Source organism: Panonychus citri, unplaced genomic scaffold (assembly GCF_014898815.1).
Source record: "Panonychus citri isolate SS breed McGregor unplaced genomic scaffold, ASM1489881v1 Contig00101, whole genome shotgun sequence".
NCBI lineage: Eukaryota > Metazoa > Arthropoda > Arachnida > Trombidiformes > Tetranychidae > Panonychus > Panonychus citri.
Genome location: NW_026515506.1, coordinates 525,421 through 549,808, shown reverse-complemented (window position 1 = coordinate 549,808; position 24,388 = coordinate 525,421). Strand labels below are relative to the sequence as shown.

Sequence of the window (24,388 nt, the reverse complement as noted above, 5' to 3'; positions counted from 1 at the left end):
CGACTAAATTGACCATCAAGAAATACTTTTCCTTGAAGACAATTGATCATAATCAATTGTTTACATGAAAGTTAATCAACTAATTTGATGGGCAAATCTGTTACAAGAGGCAAACTAATTAATTAACTATTACAAAAAAGTTAATAGTTTATTCAAATGTACAGTTAATTTGGTTTGTATCGTTTTCGCAGCCTTAAGGTTGTAAAAATTTACTTTCGCATCCTAATCATGTTTAATTATCTTATCCCAGGTCATTTACTTATCAACATCAATTAAGTTAATCGTTATGATCGTTATTATCATCGTTTAACTGTTAACGAAGAAAAGAAAAAAATTAAAACTATTACAGAATAGAAATAATTAAAATCAATCTTAACAATCAATTAACTGATTATCTTCTCATCTTCATCTGGTTCATTGATCAGATACAAGAGTTGAAAGTTAATTTTCTAACTGATTGAAATTAGAAAAGCAAAATGATTTCATTTCAATGAAAACAATTAAGTAATTTATGTAAACACATAAACAAACAAAAATTAAACATCACTAATTTGACTAATTAATTTGAGCAAATTTGATGATTTACAAGCCGTTGGGTAAATTGATTATTATCGATTGATTTTTCGTGTTTGATTGGTTTCAATACAAACTTGTAATAATGACGACAATTAAGAATTGAAGATCAATTGATTACAATCAAATTAAACATGTAAACTTTGCTGATCCATTGAAAATGGTTACAGGAATTACCAACACGATTGGGATGGTAACTTGGTTGATTTTTAACCCAAAGTAAAATTAATCATTCAAGGTAAATTCAAGGCGAATCCTCTTAATCAACTTGATTGTGTGGTAGTTTATTAATTAAACTGGTTAAATCTATAAGACAAGAAGAAGAAAAAAAAATGGATTACAATTAATATTAAAAAAAGGGTTAAGGTAAAGGGTTAAATCTCAGTTGTGAGACATTGAATTGCTAGCAGACTATTTATAGCTTAAGCTTGGAAACGATTTAAATTATGATTAAAAAATAATCAATAAATTGTTCAAGTGATTAACTTGATCATTTAGAAGATGATCATCATCAATATCATCTTTATCTTACCTCATTTACACCTTTTTTTACCTGTAAAGTTTAATTATAAACCATTAAACTGATGGCGAGTTAAATGTTTACATGAAACATAAGAAACACTGAGAAAAAAAGCCAAATAGGATAAGTGCGAAATATCATTAAAAAGAATACACATTAAATATATTTTACAATTCCATCAATCACTTGAATCATGTTTCTTCCGAGATGAAGAAATTAAATAAACAATTTAAAAGAAAAATTGATTAAAATCACACACAAATAATTAACTGATCAAGTTGCGTAATTGTGGTTACCTGTTGATGACTTTTCTCTGATGATTTTCATTACATGTACCAAAGAAAAAGATGATCACATAAAACCGAATCTCCTTCAATAATTTGGAACATGGAAAACAATTAGTAATAATCGTGATAGTTGTTAATTTCGTTACAATTAAGATGAAACAACAATTAAAATCTCTCGAGATAATCAACAAACGATCATGTGTTGACCGCGAAAACATTGGCACCACCTTTGGGTAATTTAATGTAACCACATTGGTGAACATTTTCTAAGAATTTCAAATTGAAATCAATCATAATTTTCTTAATTGTTATTGATTAATTTTCTAATTTTTTTTTGTTCTTTTTCACCTTTAATATAAATTTTTAACCATCTCAACATCTTGATTATCAAGAAAATTAGTGGAAAATACTGGAAATTGTAAGTAGACCAAAAACGAAAATTGTTTCTCTTTTTGTTTACATTAGTTTATTATAGGAAAATGTTGTTAATCTTTAACTAGAATATTAAATTGTGAAAATTAGCTGCTGATTAACAATTAATACACTTTATCACCAAAAACCTAACCCAAAGTGTATCATTAACGGTATATATTGAAGAAAAAAACCCGGAATCAAATATAAACTTGAATATGAAATTTGAATCTCAGTCTAAAGGCTCAACATGAGATCCACTTTTTGTTGGGTTGTTTAGTTGATTGTTTTTCATTTGAAAGAATTAATTTAAACCCAAAAAGGAAGGAATAATTAAAAGTGTTCTAATCAAGTGTAAATTTGTTGCTTATTAATTTTCTTTTCATCACTTTCCTTTTTTTTCTCTCTCTCTCAGTTATATTTATATTAACATTCTCACAGTTTGGCTTCGGGTCTCTCTCAACAAAACCATTTCCAAGGAGGAGGGAAAACAAAATCAACATATTGAACCAACTAGAAGCGGAAATAATAACAATCATCACCATCAATAAATTCAATGATAATCAAGTTAATCAGTTGCTGACTTTTTTGGCTACCAAAGAAACTGTGTTAATAATTACACTCCATGGATCAAGATGAAGATTTAGATTAGTGTTAAAGACCTTTCACTTACTTGGTTAATTTGTTTACATAACAATTAGATTGTTGCTGTTAAATATAATTTCCTTCATCATCATCAAGTAGTTTAAAGTGTTGGTTAGTTGATTGTTAATGATTAACTTGCTAAAAAGCTTCAGATTTTCAACCCATGGCCTCAAAAAACACAAATTATTACTAATTGTCTAATTACTGGAATACAAAACACACACTGGAAAAAGATGGTTACTTGCCAATCTATTTAATCATGATAATTCACTCCTATTATTATTGTTAATAACTAATTAGAATGTTGTTGTTTTGATAATCACAGTTAATACACTTGTTTAATCATTACAATTAACATTACAATAGGGATTGTAGTTAACAATAATATCTTCATGATAACCAGATAACTTTAATATTATTAATATTACAGTTTTATCATCATGTTTATATTATTAATACTTGTCATTGTCATCAACTTTAACAAAGTAACTTACAATTAACAGTTGATTAGGTTAATCATTATCATTATCATTTCAAGTTTAATGTGTAATTTGAATCTTCAACAACAATTAACAAACAGAAAAGGTTATCCCACAATTCAAATTGACAAGCAATCCAATTAGCCAACAAGCCTGATTAAATGTCACTTTCATAAGATGATATTTAAAATCAATCCAATGAATATAAACCAACCAATTAATTATCAAACTGTTAACCTAAAAACAACCAAATTGGCTAATCAATTGATTAAACTAAATCAATGAAATAACCAGTTACAATTACAGTAGTAAATATAACAATTGACCTTAAATAGTGATGATAAAAATTGACCACAACTTAATTGTTATCAATTCAATTAGGTTTTATTTACTTGTGATCATGAAATTACCGAGATTTTAATCTTAATTGTGATTGATTCTCTTAATTTCCAAGAATCCTTATGGCTTGATTGTTTACTCCCAAACTAAATTAAGTGTTTGATTATTTAGCAATCAAGATAAATTATTTGTTGTCTAAACTTCAAGGTTGATTAGTTTTTTTTTGTGTGTGTGAAAAAAAAGTTAATTTTATAAGAAAATTAAACATGATCAATACTAATCAACATGATTATTAATTAATGTGATTTGGTAATAATAATATTCACTTTCTAATCAATTTAATCATGATATATTTTTACACTCAAATGAATGAGAATCAATGAAGGTTGATTATGTCATTTGGAAATTATGATGAAGAAAAGGTAATTAGTTAATCAATTTCCCTCTCTGCTAATTTAACCTTGATAATTATTGTAAATTTTTCATTCTAAATTGACTTTAATTTAACTAGAAATCAACGGACAATTAATTGCAAGAAGATTAAAACTGCAATTAACACGATACAAGTTAACCCATTGATCAAAGTTAATTGTTGGATTGAAAAAAAAGGTTAATTTTTTCAACGATTGAAAAATTTTGTTACAAAATTTAATTGCAATTAATTTGTTTGTACTTTAATAAATCATGATTAGTTTAATTGTTTGATCACATATTTAATATCAATATGGTTGATTAAAGGATTTAATCGAGAGCAATTAAAGTCTATTCATCTTTTATTCAGTAAATTGTAATTAGTTTTTCATTTTTTTTTTCTTTAATCAGTTAAAATAAATTGGATTAACATTAATAATCACTTTTTTAATATTCAAATTAATTCACAATTAATTCATTCATTTGATTTGCTAATTTGTCTTAGACCTGGAAATGGAATCAATAAATCACAATAATTTGAAATCTTCGACCCAAATTGTAATTATTAAATTAACGATTATAAATCAATTAGTAACCGAAAAGATAATTACAACAATCATTGAGAATTAATTACCAATCGAAGATCATAATAAGACCTGAAGATAAACAGTTCCGTCGAATCGAGTCCGGAAATTTTGCGAATTTCAAAAATTCGATAGGTGAACTTTTTCGACAAAGGTAACATTCAATTCGAAGATTAATTTAAATTCTTAACATGAGAACTTTTTCCAACCACAATTAAATCAAGAATACATTCACCTTAATCTCTTGTAAATTACAATCAACTTTAATTGTGAATTCAACAGAAAATTAAAGTTAATTTGAATGCTGAAATTTACTTTTACTTTTAGCGTTGAAACCTCTTCAAAATCAAATTAAGAGTCAATTTCTAACAATTAAAAATCGTGAACTAACCTTTTGATTACTTTCCAACCTTTAATTAAGTATATGTAACAATTTGAACATCTCACAAATTAATTAATCTCAATAAATCAAACCAATCATTTGATTATCAAGTTAAACATTTAATCACAAACTAAACATTAGAAACTCAAAGTTATCAAACTTTTTTCTTAATCTATCAATCAGCTGATCATTATCTTCCTCATGCTTATCATCCAATCAAATCACTTTATCAAGTTTTTATATTGTTCTTGAAGAAAAAAAAATCAAGATATTTAATCAGTTAATCAAGATTAACCCTAGATTATGATTGACCATCCAATTTACAGAGGCATCTTTGTGACAAGATCTTAATCTGACAATACTGATTGAGATGATCAGGGTGATCAAGATGAAGATGATGAAGTGCTTGCGACATATTTTATCATTTAATCACAATTTATCATCTTTCCATCATCTTAATCATAATCATCTTCATCCTTAAACTTGAACTCGGTCAGTAAGTTGGTACATTTACTTTGAGTTAGAAAAAAAATTAATAATAATAATAATCAATGCGAACTTGTTAATCTTAAGAAAAAAACTTTTGCACAATTAAATTTAATCCAATATTACATTACAATCAATGTTAATCATCAGTTAATCTGGTGTATCTTAATCATGATCATTATTTTACCTGATCGATAATTTTTTCCTCAAAAAATGTAATATTAAATTTCATTGTTGAAATTGTAATACTTCAATTTAATCCACCGATGGATTAAGTTAAATTGCTCAGTCTAACTGTCAACTGGTGATTGTCAACAATTAAAGATTAATTGTTTATTTGATTGCAGAAAGATGAAGATTGACAATCAATTAGATTTTATTTTCATTCTCTAGTAACAAAAAAAAACCATAATCAAAGATTAGGATCAAAATTGATTAGTGGACGTTGATTAATTTATATAATCATCTCAATCCACTGGATTACATATGTTTAAATCAAAGTCACAATCAAAGTTAATCACTTGTCACTGTTAACTGTATTCACTTTGATTAAGTTAATCAAATCATGATGAGAGCACCAATGGAGGTCCATTGAAGTAGAAATTTAAAGAAAAAAAAATCAAATCAATTGATAATTAATCTAATCCATGGATTAGATGGAAAGAAGAAAAAAAAAGTTCATGGTAATCATCAGAAAGATTAACCAATTAAAGTCAAAATCAAGTTTGAAGAAAGTGAATTAACTATTACAATCAAGAGTCAACAATTAAAACTAATCAACCTGTTAAATGGTTTTCGCATGAATAATAAACTTTTATTTTCCTAAACTCGAAATGAAACAAAAAAAGTTAATCCATTTTCGTGGTTTCAATTGTTTCCTGTCAACATCGTTCTTCCTATCGATTGATTAACCATTTGAAACAATTTAATAAACTGATTGTTGGGTGTGTATGTGATTAGAAACATCAACAATTAAGCAGGTCAATTTACAGCCGAAAGGTTAAACTAATAACAATTAAATTTGTATCGATTTTAAATGACGGGATAGTTTAATTGTTTTGTGATATTGAAAGAATGGAAAATAAAAGTTAATACCCTAATTGTTTGTTAATCGTTTGGTGAACAATTAACTAATCATAATAATTAACTGTTCCATGAATTTATATTAAACAATAATGACGGAAATATAAATCATATCTCAAGGTAAATATCATCATCTTTTAATTGTTGTTACTATTACTGATTGTTAAACCAATTCTATTAATAATAATAATCAATTAAACTTTCAAGTGTCTGTTTATGATATTAAACAATTACTTATGATTGCTCATAACAATTAAAACCTAAATTGGATTAATTTAGTGAAACTTTATGATTAACAATTATCGTGTTGATTATAATCATTATCACATAATTGACCTTAACCTGGTTAAATTGTAAAGGGAGATAAACTTTCAATGTCATAATGATGAAGATGAAGATGAAGATGATGAATGAAATTATTTCCTATTCATGATATAATATAATTCATGATATCAGCACGATACCTGAGATTTGAATGAAATGAAATCCATGATAAATAATGAATGGATAAAATGAAAAGTTTATCCACTAATCGTGATGATCAAATTTAACTGTAACAACAATTAATTTTACTCTTTTAACACAATCATGATCATAGTAATCAACAAATTATCATGAGAGTTTTTTTTCTGGAAAAAAAATATCTTATCCTTGACCATTCAACCAACCATATTGAACTTAATTAAGTTCATAGTTGATTGAAGTTAAATCATTTCCTTGATTCTGTTTTTTGATTTACTTCCTCTCTCTCTCTCTGTATGATAAATTGTTAAATTATCTAAACAATTAACTGGTCTTTGATTGATTTAAATTGTTCATCTATTATTATTAATATAATTTCTTGATTTTCTAATTGAATAATATTTTTATTTTCATTATTATTTAATATTGAAGAGGAGTTGATGATGAAGATAAATAAATAGAATCGTAATCCTAACAATTAGTTGTTAAACTAATAATAAACTCGATTTAAACAATTGACAAGATTGATTGACAGTTAGTTGGTTAATCATAATTAGAATAATAATAATCTGAATGATTAATCAAAAAGAGAAAAGAAAATAAATGAAAACAATCAACGAACGCGATTTAAGAAATTGACAATTATCAAAGTTTTGAGGAGAAAAAATTTTTTGTTGTCTTTACTAAGTGAGAATTGTAAGTTGATCATAAATGTTTCTAGAAGGATAATTAAGAATAATAATTAAGGTGATTAAGATGAGGATGAAAGTGATGACAGGGATGATGATGAAGATCACGAGCTAGATTTCATTATTAAAAGATTCATCGTCAGATGAATTGAGATCAACACAAGCACATTTAGTGTGGTTGACGTAGGTCAGTTTCTCAATGTTTTGCTGTTGACGAGGTTTCTTGTTGTGATGGCGATGATGATGATTATAATTGGATGAGGATGATGACGATGAGTAGGATGATGAGGTTGATGAGGATGAAGGTGACGAACTGCTATTGGCAACAAGGGTCACGGTGAAAAAGTAAAGTTCAACCATTTCCGTTGAAATGGGTCGGCACGATTGGAAGGCCTGTGGACAACAACCCGTCGAATCTGAGCATCGGTGAAGAATTGTGCCTCTTGGAAGATAAACTTTCGAGGGATTATTTGAGTTAACGTAGACAATTTCGGGCTTGGGTGTTCGACATGAACCAAATTCACGAATTTTAACTCCATGTTCAAAGGCAAGGGAAGCTAAATTTTCCAAATTTGATCGAGTGGTACGAGAGTTAATTGTTCCCGTTGTGATTGTTGATCCTTCGATTGGATTAATCAAACTGTCCAATAAAAGACTTGTCAATAGTAAAAATGATAACATTCCAGTGGAAGTGTCCAGGTAATTGTGGTTAATTAAACTGTTCATTTCACTTAATTGTTTGCGACGAAAAATAAATTTGGAAAAAAAAAAGTTTTTCTTTGCCGTTCGAACACAAAATCTCAATGAAAAACGATTTGAATTGTTGATTAAACTTTTCTCATAGACTTATAAAAAAATCACTTTCTTGTTCAATCAAATCCTTAATTACTGTTAAATTGTTGTTTACTTATTGATTGTGAGATTTAATCTTGTTTCAAATCTCAGTCAATGGCAAGTAAAAGGATGAAACTTAGGAGCAACTTGTTTGAGTGAGTTGATGGTGATAATAGAGAGAGAGAGATACTGATGCTGATGCTGATGATGATGATGATGAAGGCTAAGATGATGATAAACATGATGAGAAGGATGATAAACATGAAGACAGACAGAGGGTGGGATAAGTATATGAGAGAGAGAGGTAATAATGATAAGAAGGAGGATAAGAAAAATGAAAGAGATGATCACCCAAAGTCTTATAATATACAAGGAACAAGTTCTAATCATGATTAAGTTAATCATGATTAAGATTGTTATTAGGTAACCAATAAACACTATTGGCATGAAGCCAACAATTTAAATTGAATCTAATTAATCTAATCCCTTATCCCTCCCTTAATATGAGTTTGTGTGTATGTCCGATTGTGTTTATGTCCATTTAATTAGGTTGATTTAAATTAAAAAAAAAGTTAATCTCCTTATCACAATCAACTGTAATTAAATCAATGATTTCAATCAACTTCCGATGATCATGTTAATTGTAAGAGTAATTGGAAAATTAAATTATTATCATCACTTGAATCTAAATGATAGTATCTAAGGTTAGATTTGATCATTTCTCATCATCAAAGTTAATCAGTTGATTGATTTAAAAATCTAATCACAATATATAAAAATAGTTAATTGTAGTTAACTATTCTCAACATTTACAAGATGGTTAAGGAAAAAGGGAAAGTGTTGTTTTAATTATCATCTCCTAATCAAGATAATCATCAACATAAATCATCAACAATTTAAGATGTTCAAGTGAAAAGGATTAAGATTAAAATTTTAATTTAAGTGATTTAATTTTGTACTCAACTAATTGTAACCCTGATTGTTGTTGAAAACTAATTTTGTCATCATCTTCAAAGTATATATTTAATTTACTAACTTATTATTATTATTATTGTTCATTAATTAACTTAATTTGGTTAAACTTTCATAGTTACTAATCAAAGATTTAACTTTAAATAGTTTCATATTTACGCCTTAATTGTTATCGTTAATATTTGAATATCATCTTAATCATTTTGATTGAATTTAAATTTCCTTTTAAGGTATTGACGAGTTGTTATCATTTAATTTAATTACAATCTATTAACACCTTATACAAGAAAATGATTGAGTTTAATTGTTTCAATTTTTTTCCTCTTGTTATGGTTAATGGTTAATCATTTCAATTGATTTGATTTGCATTTTCAAGTGTTGAAAAAGGTCAGCAATTTAAATGGTTAACAATTAACAATCTATATAAAAGTTGATTGTAGTTAATTTTTTTTGTAACATTTTTTATAACTACTTGAGACTTATTTTTGATTGTGATTAAGTATTGGTTCACAATTAACTTCCTTAATATATTTAATAGCTCATTTAAATGGTTGTTGTTATTGTAAGGAAAAGGTTAATGAACAATAATAATAGTAATCAAATAGTTACAATTTACTAAATTGTTTCAATTTGTTGATTTGTGTTAGTTAATTAAAGTTTGAATTTGATTTCATTGATCAAATTAACCTTGAATTAATGACTGTTAATTAACGTTATCATCAAGGGGCTAATACATGTTATTGATACAAAACAGATTAATATTTGACAATAATGAATTGAAACAATTTAACCTTGTAATTAAATTAAACCAATTCAATGATAATAATTAAAGATATTCAGTTAAACAATTAACTAATCATTTCCAAAACAAATAAACTTATCTCAAAACTGTCAGTTACACCTTGTCCTTAGGCGATATAATATGAATGACGACAACTTTAAATTAAATCATATTAATTATAATTGAGATGGAAAAAAAATCCAAATGGAAAACAATTAAGCGAAAACACAATTAACTAAATCGTTGGAAAGAAAATTTTGTTTTTTCTTTTTTCGCTCAATAGATGGAGACACTTTTCGATGTTTTCATTTTGATTTTGGAAATGAAAAAGTCTCAAAGCCTTGATTACATTTCTTAATATTATGTTATCTTTAATTGATTAATTGTTGTTTTCTAATTGTTCTCGTGGTTTATCAATCATCATTTCACCAAGATGATTATCAACATGTTGATTAGAGTAAGTGTAAGTAGATTAAATGCTTGGAACATTGTTAACACTTTTTGATTCATAGATTTACTTTTATTTATGTTTTTCTATTTTGGTTTTTTTTTCTTCATCTCAATTGTCATCAGTCAATTTTTACACGTATATTAATTGTTACTTATCTTTTTTATTCTCTCTCCCTCTCTCTTTTTATTCATTGTTTTTACAGGTGAAATGTGATCTTTGGGTTTCATAGGGAATTCAGTTAGAGAGGTTGTGAGTTGTATTCTCTTGAAAGTTTCAAAGAGAAAAGAAACAAATAGAGAAAAGTTAAAGGTAAACAAATCATCACAACGATGGCAAAAAGATGGGGAACTGTGGGTTTATGTTCAATTGGAAATTTGATTAACTCAGCTGATCGGATAATCATGCCGATTGCCATAATTCAGATGACAGATCAATACAAATGGAGTCTTTACTGGCAAGGTTGGATTCTCAGTTCATTTGCATTCGGTTATATAACTAGTCAGGTGAGTGTTAAAGTTGAACAAGAAATCTCTTTCTATCATAATGGCTTTTTTCATCTCTCTCTCTCTTTAATATCTTTGATTTATTATTAATTCTTTTCCTTTTTCTTTATATGATATTTATTTAGTTAATCGGTGCCCGAGCTGCCACTAGATATGGAAGTAAAAAAGTCTTAGCCTGGGCTGTTTGTCTTTGGTCCGTTTCCACACTCATTACACCTTTAGTTACACCTCATTTATATCTTTTAATTGCTTGTAGAATACTTTTGGGACTTGGAGAGGGATTAGGTTGGTAATTATGTTCATCCAAACATATGATTGTTTTCCAAAAATCTTTCATTTAATTTATTGACATTCGATAAATTAACTGATGATTTATTTTCTCTCTGCTTTTTCTATCCTTATGATTAAATATTAATATTTACTCTTATTCTCTTTCTCTCTCTCTCTTCAGGTTTACCAACAATATTTACTATTTTTGCTCAATCAGTGCCGGTTCAAGAAAGATCTTCAGCTTTTGGTTACCTGATAGGTGCCGGGCATGTTGGTCAAACTTTGGCTGCTCTCATATGTCCTCATCTTAATTGGGAGCTTTCATTTTATCTTTTTGGTAGCCTTGGGATTGTTTGGCTTTTTGTTTGGATGGTTGTATATAAAGAAGAGAAATTACCTCAAGAAGATGAATTACCTTTAGTTTATTCAAAAACTGGAGCCAAACAAGTTCACTGGGCTCGATTTCTTTGCCATTGGTCCTTATGGGCTATTTATATCGCTCATTTTGCAATGAATTGGTCTAATTACATAATAATGCAATGGTTACCTACTTATCTTTCAAGATATTTAGGCGCTAACAAAGAATCAATCAGTTTAACGGCAGTACCTTACATAGTCAATTCCTTGTTCGGAGTTTGTAAGTATTTTTTTTGTCTCTTCTTGTTTCTTTCGAATGTCAAGACAATTAACTCAATCTTTTGATAATTTCTATACAGTTTCAGGTCATTTGGCTGATTGGTTAATAGCTAAAAATTGGTCTATTCTCTCTGTTCGACGAATCATGACCGCTGTTGGCCTTTTTGGACCAGGGATTTTCTTGATATGTTTTTGTACAGTAAATAGTTTATTATACGCAGTGATATTTGTATCCATATCGATGGGTCTTTGTGCCTGTAACTCGGCGGGTCATCTTTCTAATCACACTGAAGTTGCTCCAAAACACGCTGGATTAACCTTCGCAATCTCAAATACTTTGGCCACCATACCTGGTATTCTGTGTGGACCCTTGACCGCTGAACTTGTTGTGCAATCGCATGGTCGTTGGTTTCCAGTTTTCATTATTGCAGCAGCGATTAATTTTGTTGGAGGAATTATTTATGTTAGTCAAAGTACAGCGAATCCAATTTATCAATGATGCGAAGAAAAATAAAACAATCATTATCAATGGAACAAACAAAACAAAGCAAAACAAAAGGAAACACAATTCATGAGAAAAACTTGATATTCCTTGATCATCCTCATTCTCATCTTCATCCTCATCATAATTATGGTACATATTGTACTCTTGTCGTGTTTTTATTTATATATATACAATTGATTTAAATTATTCAGCAAACACCAACAATCATCATGGTTTTTATCAACTCTCTTCATGTAAAAGGTGACAAGTATCAATCTTCAAACCAGCTGGAATGGTGGAGACATTTTTTTTTACATTTACTATTGAAAACAATTGGAACTCAATAATTCATTGATTCGTTTAACTCAAAGATTCATCAATCTGATTGATTGAATCCTCACCGTTTGGATGGTTACATGTGAACGTTACCTGTTTCTTTTAACACGAACCTCATTCAGAAGATAATACGTCAACATGTAAACAGAAGGAGAACCGAAACACTTTCAATCACATGAGAAGCAATTAACGCTAATTATTTTGGGAATAATACTAATATTTTATCAATACAATCGTAGATGAAAAAGGTTGAAGAGAAAAACAAAAAACCCCCGAAAAAGAAAAGATTAACAATCAATGAAATGAAATTAATATTTTTGCTAAACTCTCAATACCAAATAAGAGAAAAAATAATCTCATTAAGAAAAACACAATTAAAAATGATTCTCTTTATTCTCAATCTATTTAATTAACCTTTTATGTTATATATAAAAGTTATAATAATAGTTGTAAAAATTAATTTTCCATTTCGGTTAATCTCTTATCCGTTTTCAAGATTATTATTTCTCACAAGGTTTTACACCTTTTGATTTAATCCAATCTAAATATTTGGCTACCCAAGTGTAGATACCGGGTACATCAGGGGAACCACACTTGGTCCATGAACCAGTAACCAGACCGACAAGAGAATCGCCTAAGGAATCAGAATAAATCAAAGGTCCACCCGAATCACCAGGACAAGTATCACCTCGAGTTTGCTGATTAATTGCACAAAACTGAGTTTCCAATAATTCGGGAACTTGATTAGGATCCATTTTTTTACTAGTTAATTGTCGATCAACGAAACTTTGTCTCTCCGATTCACATTCATCCCCTGTAATTGATATTTTTTTACATATATAAAAAAACATTGGAATCAATTAACACATGGAAAAAGTTAACTTTTCACTTACGTGTAAGGTAATTAACTTTAACATAATTTAGATAATAATTATCATCTTCATCACTACCATCAATCGTACCAAATCCAGCGGCAGTCAATTCCTGGTTATCGGTTAAATTGTCACCCTTGTGAATACAAATTGGTTCAATTGTGACAGGAGAAGATAATCTGATTATCGCTAAATCATGAGCCATAATCCAGTCGGCGGAGATATTAAATTCTGGATGAATGTAATACAATTCCGTTGGATTAGGATTCCTCATGGGCCATGGTTCCTCCGTTATATTCAACAGAGAGTAAATGTCCGCGGGCTGAGCCAAAGTTTCAGCGTCAATGTAAAGACAATGAGCCGCTGTGAGTAAGTGACGCTCATCGATCAGGGTACCACCACACTCGGTGAAATAATCATCTTCTGGAGGGAAAACTCTGAATCGAAAATGATTTAATTGTTTGATGATCATTGATTATTAACTTTACCTTAAATAAGAAATCCATGGGAATTGATTTTCTTTTGCTGCTGTACCTTTGTAAATACGAGGTTTTAATTTCAAAGATTCTGACAATTAATGGAAAAATGTAAATATAATTAGTTAATTGTTGATTCATTATTATTATGTGATACTACGACTATTGTTATTATTGTAACATACTTGATGAGGATTGATTTGATTGAGTGATTATAATGGAAACAATTAGAAATAGTTTAATAATTGTTATTGAAACATGATTATACAAGAAACTGATAGTTGATTAACTTTACTTGTTGACAGTTAAAGTTAACACAATCGACTGAAGAAATTAGTAAAGTAACAGTTTCATTTAAATAGAAATAGAAAAAGCTATTCAACAATTAACTGATCATCACAATTAACTCCCACTGTTTTATCTGACATTTTGTAAAAAAACAATTAACTGTCAAATAAGTAGTTCAATTGAGAATTGAATTAATCAGGTGTCAGATGAATCGATGGCGGCAAGAAAACGAACCAAATCTTTAGCTAAAGACCAGCGATGATTATTTTTGACATTTTCCAATAATTTGGTCGCATATTGACGACAGACTGATGATTTTTCCAAATTTTGTAAAATTATGATAAAAGAAGCAGCAGTTTCCAAGCGATCTTCATCTAAACATTTTTGAAATAGATCTTTAGGATTACCAAAAACGGTGAAAAGATGAGGCCAAAGAGCTAATTCAGTCTTTCGAGCACAATGAACAACAGTTTCCAAAAAGAATGGAAATTCACGGATAAAGTCAATAACTCGAGGTAATAGTGCATCAGGAATGGGTTTGGATGATGTTGCCTCCTCTTCAAGAACCTCGTGTAAAAGTAACTCAAGGGAATGGGGAAAATATGGAAGATTTGAGCAAGAATTGGCAATTTCCCAGGCTTGGATTCCGAGACTGAAAAGAATAAGAAAAAAAAATAAAAGTTTATCAAATCAATTGTTGCAGAATCAAAACAAAAGAAACAAAATTAACAAATACTAAATTGGTAATTTACTTTTGTCTGAGAAGACCTCGTAGTATATGATGAATATAAACTTGGCTTGTTCGGGATATAACACAGAAGGGAAGGTTAATTGGGCAACTTCGTCCAACGAAAATGGTATCGTTCTCAGCACCAAGGACAACAGCATCTCTAAATAAAACAGCTGAGAGAAAGAGAGAAAACAATAAGGTTAACCATTTGGGGAAAAAATCAGTGTAATATAAACTAAAAGGCCTAAATAAGGTTTGTTGAAATTGTATTGATCAAATCGCTTATCTAATCGACACAATTCATTCATTCATTTAATACTCACCTAAAGGATAAATGTGAGTGTTTATTGGTAACATTATGCGTTTGGACATGAAATTATGAGCTCTTGATGCTGGGAAAGTTTTCTCATCCGCTGAAGGTAAAAGTGGAAGCCAAACTCCCATACCATTGGAGCCACATGATAGCCAAAGGGCATTGGTCAAATGTGGACGATCATTGATCATCGAAGCAGAACTAGAACTGGAAATGTTGGACGAGAATCGAGATGATTCATGAGTTTCACTTTTACTGCTTGCACTTGAATTAAGACTACTATTACTCTGACTTAATCTACTGCTGCTAGAACTTATACTTTGGGTTATCACGTTAGTTGATTGTTGAGCTGGTGAACAAATTAAATTAGCTGGTCGTGAGATCCAAATGTTTTCAACTCCAGAGGCAAGTTTGGAAACAATTCTGTAAGTTAAAGGTGATCCATCAGTTGTTTCCTCGTTTCCATGATCAATACCATTTGGATTATCAGTGTAACTATTATTATTATAACTAATATAATTTGAAGATATTGAACCTTGACCATTGGGTAACATATTATTGACACTACCAGAGATTGAATTAGATTCTGAGTTATGGTTATCACTTGAACCGCCATTTAAACTATTATCACCGCCGACACCACTTGCAGTTGAACCTTTTTTCTTTTCCAATAGAAACAAACGTCCACAGATATTTAATAAAATCGATGGATCAGCTGATTTAATTAAGGGCTCATTGTGAATGGTGGACAATACGATTGAGGTAAAACATTGTGGTGGAACATTTAATGTATCGATAATTATTTCATTAACGAAACGTATTCGAGATAAATTTGTTCCATGATTATAATTTTGAGATTGGATTAACGATGAATTGACATGAGCAATATCAAAATTGAACAAATGAATTGACCCATCTAAAAGTAAAGTAAGCATTAGATTATCTAATATTGACATTAGATGTACTTCTGCTGGCACTTTGATTAATTTTAAAAATTGATTATCCAATTTCATCTTCTGTGGATAAGCTCGAATCTCATAATTTCCATCTTCCAAATTGTAACAAGACATGATAATATGATCATTCCACCAAAGTAAACCTCCTCTCACTTCAAAGTCTTTCTCTTGGGTTTCATTACCAAACAATTTCCACTTTCGAGTGACAAGACTGTAATGAGCGAAACCCCTTGAACCCGCAACGGCAATTGAATTACCTTTACTATCTATTGCTGCTAATCGAATAGGCCAATTATTTGCTAAATATGAACTGGGCATTTGAATGATGATCCATTGATAGTTACCAATTTCAAGAGGTTGACGTTCCCAGGAAACATCAGAATCTGCATTAGTTGAAGGAAGATTATCCATATTATGGTCATTATTATCTCCGTTTCCTTTTCCACCGGCTCGGTGCTTTTCTTTACTTGAAATACCATTACTTTGAATCTCAGGTGATACTGATGCAGCACCAACGCCAAGATAAATACGATCTTCAGTGATAAGTAGTACATCTTCACCTGGTGATCCCATTACGGATGGATTACAAGCTAGGACACTTTTAGCAAGGGTAAGTTGATGAACTGAATCAAAAAAGTCACTGGTTGACTTTTTAACCGCCATCCATAGTTGGTAACCCTCTCTGCCCCATGCAAGATGGGAGAAAGCACTGAAATTTGATCGGCAATTATCAACAATCCCATAATCCCAAGATAATGAACAAGCTAAAAGAGCACCGAAAACACTCCAAAGAGCAAAACCTCCCCGTTCCCATGAAGTAGCAATAACATTAGAATCAGGTGACCATTGGACACAATTCATTGGACCGGCAGTTGATGATGCATTGGGAAAGGAACTTGGTGAAAGTATAAGTCGATGGCTTATGATAACAGATGCATTAACTTCATCGATGCAACAAAGAAGACCTTCAGAGTTTCGAAGTCCAAAAGCTAATAATTGATATTTATGGTTTATAGCTGTACAAACAAAATTATCTACATCAGGTACAAAACGAAGACGTGAAGGTCGATATTTAGGTTCAGCGGATAGATCTTGTTCTGATTCAGCTTGAGCCATTAGAGGTAAAAATCCACCATGACCATTGGTAAATACTATTGAGAAGCCACCAATCATGGAGGAATATTTAATATCACCAATTGTATGATCTGTTTCGGTTGTTACAAATGGCAGGATATCACTAATTTTAAAATTAAAATCATAATCCATTGAACCGTCCCAGTTGACACCAAAAACTTCCGATGTTTTTGTACAAACGATAACCTCTTCCTCGGCGGACATGATTCTATTAGTGTCAGAGAAAGAGAAACAATGAAAGAAAATTGATTAAACATTGTTAGTGTAAAACAAAAGTCAGAAGGAGAAGGAAAAAAACAGAAAATTAAAAAATAGAAGCAGAAAAATTGATTACTGAAGAGATGATTCGATTTCATTAATTTGGAAGGGAAAAGGTTTGTTCTGGTTAAGGGTCTGAAGGAAATTTCTCTCTCTCTCTCTCTCTCTCTCTCTCTTTCTCACTATCTCGCTCACAGAAAGATGATAAAGGAAAAACATGAAGAAAAACAATCTTAGTGCTTTACAGATGACTAGGTGTTGTTTAACGGAGCATCACTGACTCAGCAATGCGGAACAACGTTTCATGTTTCAAAACATTTGAAGGATTAGTTGAGTGTAGGTACTGCTAGTTGGATGAAGTTTCGGAAAAGGAAAAGCCAAGTGAGAGAGAGTGAGAAACAAAAAAAAAGTTATTCAAGAATAAAAGAAGAGAGAGAGAGAGAGAGAGAGAGAGAGAGAGAGAGAGAGAGAGAGAGAGAGATTTTGATTTTGGTTTGGTTGAGAGTATCATGGAAAATGAAATTAAAGAGAAAGAATATATGAGAGTGGGAAGAGAATTGTGAGAAGGATTAATGATGAGACTAATCCAATAAGTTGGGTTTGATTTGTGTTGATTATCATCGGATTATCAGATGCTAACCTAGAAATACCGGGATGTATTTTGATGGATATTGTGAATACCAAGAATAACGAGGGAATCTTTTCTTGGATAAATAGTTCAGCTGATTCTCGTCGGAAACCATTAACACTGGAATCTTCTTGACGAAATAGCTCTTCATTTGGATCTTTGAGGCCACACTTGTAAAAGAGAAGATAATCTTCGGTTGTTTGTACCACAATTGTACTCGAATCTGGTCTCCAATCGGCACTTAAATTATAACCAAAAGTGTTGATTGAATTGTCATTACGAGTATGGAAAACAATCTCAACTGAAGGCTGTTGGGTTTTTAAACCAGAAGGAAATGAAAAGAGATTGAGAAAGAAAAAGATTAGTGAACATACAAAACAAAACATATAAAATGAATAAGGAAAACCACTTGACAGGAGAAAAAGAGAACCAGTAATAATCAGTTAATCATTATGAAACTAGACAATCAAGTAAAAAGAATGATAATCAAACGTCAATTTAAAATAAAAAACAAACAATTTTCAACTTACCTTACAAAACCAAACCCTAAGACTTGTATTGGTAAGAATGAGGATTAAATTTCTTTCATTATTTGAAGATATTTCCAGAATATGATCTTTAGGTATATCTTCAGATAATCCATCTTTAAGGTAACGTCGTTTAAAATCAAGGGCGATATTTTTTGGCCAGCCAACGGGATAATACATAATCAAATCAATCTAATCATCAGCTATTGAAAAAAAGGTTGAGACTTTGACCATACTATAAACGGAATTCACCATTAAAACGTAATCGTTTCCTTTTTTTTCCTCTCTTTCTCTATCTCTCTTAATATGCTGGATAAATTGGATCACTTAGAATGTTTGATTAACTCCTGAAGATGAAGAAAAGAAAACAGGAAAATTTATGATGATGATGAAGAAGAAAAAAAAGATGATGAACAAGAAAATAGATAAATTAAGGTTCAAAGGTAAAGGGTTGAGAAAAAGAAAACTGGAAATTGATTATTGACGAGAATGTTGATTACTTGAAATCACGAGAATTAATATCAGTAGATTTTGGTAGAATACTGATAATTGATTTGTTCTCTAGAGAATTTAAAGAATAAATTATTCAACAAGATGAAGATGAAGAAGGTGAAGAAAAAGAAAAGAAAAGAACAATAACAACAAGGAGGTTACATGTAAAAACACCAGAAGAAGAAGAGAAAAAAAAAGAGAAGAGAGATGATGATTACGATAGAATTATTGTATTCAATTGGTTAATATATTAATTGAAACCGTAGAAAACACTGGGGAACATACACATAAACACAGAGAAAATTGTAAATAGAAAAGAGTAAAAAATTAGCAAAGGAGAGAGAGACAGAGATTTTAAAGAGAAATTGAAAAAAAAAGAGAAACAAAAAATTAAAATGATAGATGAAGAAGCATAGAAAACATCACTTCAATGTGAAGGTTAAAAAGATTTGATAAATCATTTACTGTCAGTTTTCTGCCTTATTTTCCAGTGACACTTTTAAATTACCAAATTAGTAAACAATTGAAAACAAATAAAGAAGAAAACAATTAACTAGTAGAAAAAAAGGAAACAAAATTGGAGGTAAAATTAAGTTGTTTTAATTAAAGAAACATGAAAAAGAGGCCAACATAAATTCACCACCTCAACAACACTTAGTTTTCCATCTCACCGACAGAGGCATTGGAATAGAATCGAAATTCGGCTTAGTGGCGAAAAGAAACCAAGCCGATTCTCAGTTGATCTTTTTCTCTTTTACCTCAGCCACCGATAGAAGGCGATACCTGACCAACCGATTTTATTCTTGATCAACTCGTTAATTGAACTCGCAATTTGTTGATTATCATGATGGTCCATATGTTAATCGATGGATTATCGGTTCATATTGAGAATTTGTTTTTGAAAGAGCAAATAAAATGTTCGAAATGGAACAAAGTTACAAGAATAGTTTTCATTTTTCTCATCTTATATTCGATATTTCCACTTTTCTCCTATTATTTTCGTCCTGAATGCCCGGAGGAGTTTTACCTATTAAATGGTTTGAAATCGGTCGATTAGTTGACAATATCAATTGTGTTTAATATTGATAAGTTAATCTGTTGTAACAATCAAGTGAGAAAATGTTTTAGTTTCAACTGATATTTTATAACTTTTGATAACTTTAATCAATACAAGAGATGATAAAGAAAAGTATAAAATTTCAATCGATTGAAGGTAAAAATTTGCTTTGATTGATTTTTTTTCTCTCCATCTCTTGGAACTTATCATAATTCTTATTCCCTTTCTCAACTGCTCTATCTCATGCTGGAAATGAGAGATGATGAAAGTTTCATGAAATTGAAATTTATAGGTTGATACAATTGTATTAATATTCATTCATCAACTAATTAAATTTTCATTTCTAATCAACAGTTGAATTGTCAAGCTGCCTCCATCAACTAAATTGTAACATTTCATTTCAGCTCATTCTGATTTCTGATCACATTCATGACATTTTCATCCTTCATATTAACATCGTATTAGGTGTAAAAGGTTATCATGACTGAGAAATATTAATCTGTAGCTAAGATGGAAAAGTGTAATATCTTTAGCTGAACTTTTTCCCTTTCCATCCATGAAGTTCATGATATCCTAATATCAAAAAGGAAGTTGTTATTGTTGTTGAAATAACGGGAACACAAGTCTTCAGGCTTTAATTACAGTTACAATTGTAAACTACTTCATCCGGTTTCAATGATCTTCAAGAATACAATCAGGGGAGAGGGAGAATCTTTTATTACTTGAATCTTATTGGATAATCGGTTGAAACATTGATGAAAGAAGATTAAATCTTATATGTGACTTGAGATTAAGGTGAACATGTTGAACAATTGAAAGTTTCCTTTACTTTTTACATGAACAAATTATTCAGAACTTATTTAATGATTTTCATGATTACTTTTGACTTGAGAATCATGAACACAAGAATCAAAATGATTTCTCCTTTAGTTTCATTTCATTAAATCTAACATTTCATCAGTTTTCCTGATTTCAAGTAAATTTTTATCAACTAATCAGATTAACTATTAGACTTTTTTTTTGCTTCGTTTTCTTAAACATTAAATTTTCATTGGCTAACGAAAAGTTGATGAAGATTGAGGTTGTTTTCAGTATGTAGATGATAAAGAAAGAGATGAGGACTGTCTTAGATGATACAATGATGATGATGATAAAAGGTGGGGTAAACGCAGCTGATGAAAACAAAGATTCGAAATGAAAATTGAGTCGAATGTCAAACTCATGCGGATTATGAGAAATAGCTTGAAGATCGTACGAACTCAGAACTTTTCACTCCCACAATTTCTCATTTCAATATGGAAATAAAATATATTATAACAGAGAGAGATAGAGAAAGAAAGAAAGAGAGAGAGAGAGAGAGAGAGAGAGAGAGAGAGAGAGAGAGAGATTAATAAAGAAAAACGTAACTTCCTCAGCAGGTAATCAGAAATACTCATCAATCGTTATTTGTTTGTTGACAGAATCGTCATATCGAATTGTAAAGAACGGAAAAGAAAAGCTAAAAAAGAGAAACAGATAAAAAATGTAACATATTATCTAATAGATAATTCATAAAGTTTATTATCTTCTATCATCATTATCATCATGATATTAAATGGGAGAGTACGAAGCTCACTATTAGTAGCTGATTGAATTTTCTAAAGGGAGAAAAAGAAATACAGTGAAATTGAACAAAAGAACAAAAGAAAAAAAAGAAAATTCTTTTTGCGTCGATCATCAAGTCAACATTCAGTTCGAATCAGAACAGGTACAAAATTATCGACATCTTATTGTAATTCTTTGTCCTCTCAAAAGTAAAAGAAAAGTTCACAATCGAACTAAAGAAATTGTCTCCATTCGATTGATCATTTTCATCTATAGATAATCTATTAAAACATTGAATTCTTTTTATTCTATTTCAATCCCTTCCCCTGATTGATAATTTATTCAGTTTCCAATCATCTTCAATATCTTTAACTTGACCTTTTGTCGATTATCATTGGAATGAGTAGCAAATGATCAACAATTTACTCCGCTGACCAATAGTTGCTTTGGAATGAGAATCATCCAGAAAAACCTGAATAAAGAATAAATTATTTCGATAACTTCATCGAACCATCAAAAGTTTTGTCAAATTTTTTGACTAGATCTATGAAAATTAACCACAACAAACAATCATAAATCTATCGTTATTATCATCTATTAAATCAGATTAATATGTTATCCAAAATATCATCTTCGTTTTCCGTTCAGTTCAACATGATCACGATTGTTTGTCTGATCTTTTTATTGAACCAACAATATGTTCATCTGGAAAAGATAAATTCTTCATCCAATATCCATGAAAAAGTTGTCCCTCCGTTAAGGAAACGATCTGCTTTCCCTGAGCGTCGATTGGATTGTGATCTTTTCTGCCGCCGAACAGGTTTCGCAGGGTCAATCGGTGGATGTCAGTGCGGTTACACTTTGTTCAACGTTAAAAGATCAGATGAGTAAGTATTGAATTCTCTCATTTGTTGCGTCCCGATTTCCTTTTCTCTCCAATTCGATCATGTAAAGATCGCTCCCATCGAACCTATGATGAAACTTTTCTCAAACTATTAATATTATAAACACTAAAGGTGTAAAGCCGCACATAAACGGCTACGAACTCTAGTCTAGAACAGACTAAGGGAATACTTTTCATCAATTGATTATTCTCGTTTTTCAAATCGAGCCAAATGTCGATTCCTCGTTAATTAAGTTTCTACAGATTCGACAAAAAGATCTAATATAATAGTAAATGATGCTCGAGTATCTGTATTTATTATCCCACTTGTTGATTATAAAATAAAGATGAGGATGAAAAATCAAAACGATAAATCGATAAATCTTATTTTCATTTCTTTTATCAGTGTTTTCATTATCATCTTCAATATCTATAATTAGAGATAATTTTAAGCTTTTATTGTGAACATCCTTCCGCTCGTAATAATTATTGTTAATCAAGGGACAAATTTTGCGAATCGACAATTAATCTGATTGATTTATCTGAATGATCATGTTGATTGAATTGATAGTAGATTGAAAGTTTATTGGATATTGATCATAAACTATTATTGATTAAACAATTTAACCAATTTGTGCGCAAATCAATTAAATGTTTTTAATCAAATTTTGTTTAGTTATTTTATCAAATACTCCACCTACCGATTAATCATCTACCTTTTATTATTATGATTGTTATTTTTTTGACAGATTATCAGATTATACAGATGAACCTTGGTTGAACTGGATTAAATTGCGAAGGTCAAAATTTCTGGACAAAATTGGCTCTTCATCAAATTCTGGATTAACTCCGGGAAGACTATCACCTTTGACAGTTAACTCATACAATTCTGAGCCAACTTCTTTATCGTCATCTTTAAAATTGGCACAGATACCTGAGATTAGATCATATGATTAATGATAAATAAAAAATCAATATATAAATAAATAATTAATAAAAGAAAAACAATCACCACCATGAAGCATAAACAATTAATAAGATGATAATGATGGAGGAAAAAAAGAGCCGAATTCCTGACTAATAGTAATTATAACCAATAATAATGATGACAGATAAAAGATCAACTTTCAAGAGCCAATTCTTATTCAATTCATCCGGAAGAGACATGGTAATAAAACAGATAATAAATATATTAAAATATTATGGATGAACAATAAATATGAACTTTTTTTAAATCAATATTCAATCACAGGGAGGGAGAGAAAAACAAAAAAATTAGACTAATTATAAGTGTCACTGCATTTAACGGAGTCTGTGACACCGAAATCTCAGAAATTTTTTTATAAATACCCGAACAAAAAGTTCGTCCATAGAGTTGTCACTCTATCGTGACGACAGAATTGGTCTATTGGCTTTCTTTCAGAACAATTCCGATCAAAACTTTCAGTAGTATAAGAGTGTACCCCTTAAAAGCATATATTTGTTCAACTTGTGCTGCTTATTAAATGGTAATTTTTTCATTTCCTTTTCCTTTTAATGTGATTGCAATGATCCAGGTAGAGAGGGTAAAAA

The 24,388-nt window shown here is 30.0% G+C and overlaps 5 protein-coding genes and 2 long non-coding RNA genes across 10 annotated transcripts; 3 read left to right on the top strand and 4 right to left on the bottom strand.

The window, feature by feature from the left end:
• Nucleotides 1–102: 102 nt before the first annotated feature.
• LOC128388657 (uncharacterized) lies at nt 103–1,633 on the bottom strand. Of its 2 annotated transcripts, XR_008325311.1 has the most exons (3): nt 1,106–1,633; nt 651–879; nt 103–310 (listed from the first exon to the last, which is right to left on the bottom strand). It is a non-coding gene; the product is annotated as an uncharacterized LOC128388657 (long non-coding RNA). The 2 variants fall into 2 exon arrangements; XR_008325312.1 differs by lacking the exon at nt 103–310 and having other exon boundaries at nt 492–879.
• An 8-nt stretch (nt 1,634–1,641) lies between these two features.
• Nucleotides 1,642–2,871, top strand: LOC128388660 (uncharacterized). The gene is made up of 2 exons (XR_008325316.1): nt 1,642–1,798; nt 2,207–2,871. It is a non-coding gene; the product is annotated as an uncharacterized LOC128388660 (long non-coding RNA).
• A 4,435-nt stretch (nt 2,872–7,306) lies between these two features.
• On the bottom strand, nt 7,307–8,375 carry LOC128388736 (uncharacterized). The gene has a single exon (XM_053348195.1). It carries the CDS (start codon nt 8,075–8,077, stop codon nt 7,463–7,465), a length of 615 nt encoding a protein of 204 aa, XP_053204170.1. The 5' UTR covers nt 8,078–8,375; the 3' UTR covers nt 7,307–7,462.
• A 1,869-nt stretch (nt 8,376–10,244) lies between these two features.
• Nucleotides 10,245–13,018, top strand: LOC128388734 (uncharacterized). 2 transcript variants are annotated; one of them, XM_053348193.1, is made up of 5 exons: nt 10,245–10,401; nt 10,592–10,892; nt 11,018–11,177; nt 11,344–11,799; nt 11,879–13,018. In XM_053348193.1, the coding sequence occupies exons 2-5, from the start codon at nt 10,719–10,721 to the stop codon at nt 12,295–12,297; spliced, it is 1,209 nt and encodes a 402-aa protein (XP_053204168.1). In that variant the 5' UTR covers nt 10,245–10,401; nt 10,592–10,718; the 3' UTR covers nt 12,298–13,018. The 2 variants fall into 2 exon arrangements, with proteins under 2 accessions (XP_053204168.1, XP_053204169.1); XM_053348194.1 differs by having other exon boundaries at nt 10,246–10,395.
• LOC128388638 (CLIP domain-containing serine protease B4-like) lies at nt 12,993–14,251 on the bottom strand (the record flags this gene model as incomplete). The annotated part of the gene is made up of 4 exons (XM_053348066.1): nt 12,993–13,432; nt 13,512–13,927; nt 13,979–14,057; nt 14,152–14,251. Coding segments are annotated over 4 exons (909 nt in total), but the record flags the coding sequence as incomplete, so codon positions are not given.
• On the bottom strand, nt 14,166–19,947 carry LOC128388733 (guanine nucleotide exchange factor subunit Rich-like). 2 transcript variants are annotated; one of them, XM_053348191.1, is made up of 6 exons: nt 19,301–19,947; nt 18,804–19,147; nt 18,286–18,581; nt 15,308–17,595; nt 15,007–15,157; nt 14,166–14,906 (listed from the first exon to the last, which is right to left on the bottom strand). In XM_053348191.1, the coding sequence occupies exons 2-6, from the start codon at nt 18,978–18,980 to the stop codon at nt 14,450–14,452; spliced, it is 3,369 nt and encodes a 1,122-aa protein (XP_053204166.1). In that variant the 5' UTR covers nt 18,981–19,147; nt 19,301–19,947; the 3' UTR covers nt 14,166–14,449. The 2 variants fall into 2 exon arrangements, with proteins under 2 accessions (XP_053204166.1, XP_053204167.1); XM_053348192.1 differs by having other exon boundaries at nt 19,758–19,947.
• Nucleotides 19,948–22,040: 2,093 nt separating this feature from the next.
• LOC128388628 (uncharacterized) lies at nt 22,041–24,053 on the top strand. Its single transcript, XM_053348057.1, has 2 exons — nt 22,041–22,820; nt 23,566–24,053. Exons 1-2 carry the CDS (start codon nt 22,546–22,548, stop codon nt 23,771–23,773), a joined length of 483 nt encoding a protein of 160 aa, XP_053204032.1. The 5' UTR covers nt 22,041–22,545; the 3' UTR covers nt 23,774–24,053.
• Nucleotides 24,054–24,388: the final 335 nt, after the last annotated feature.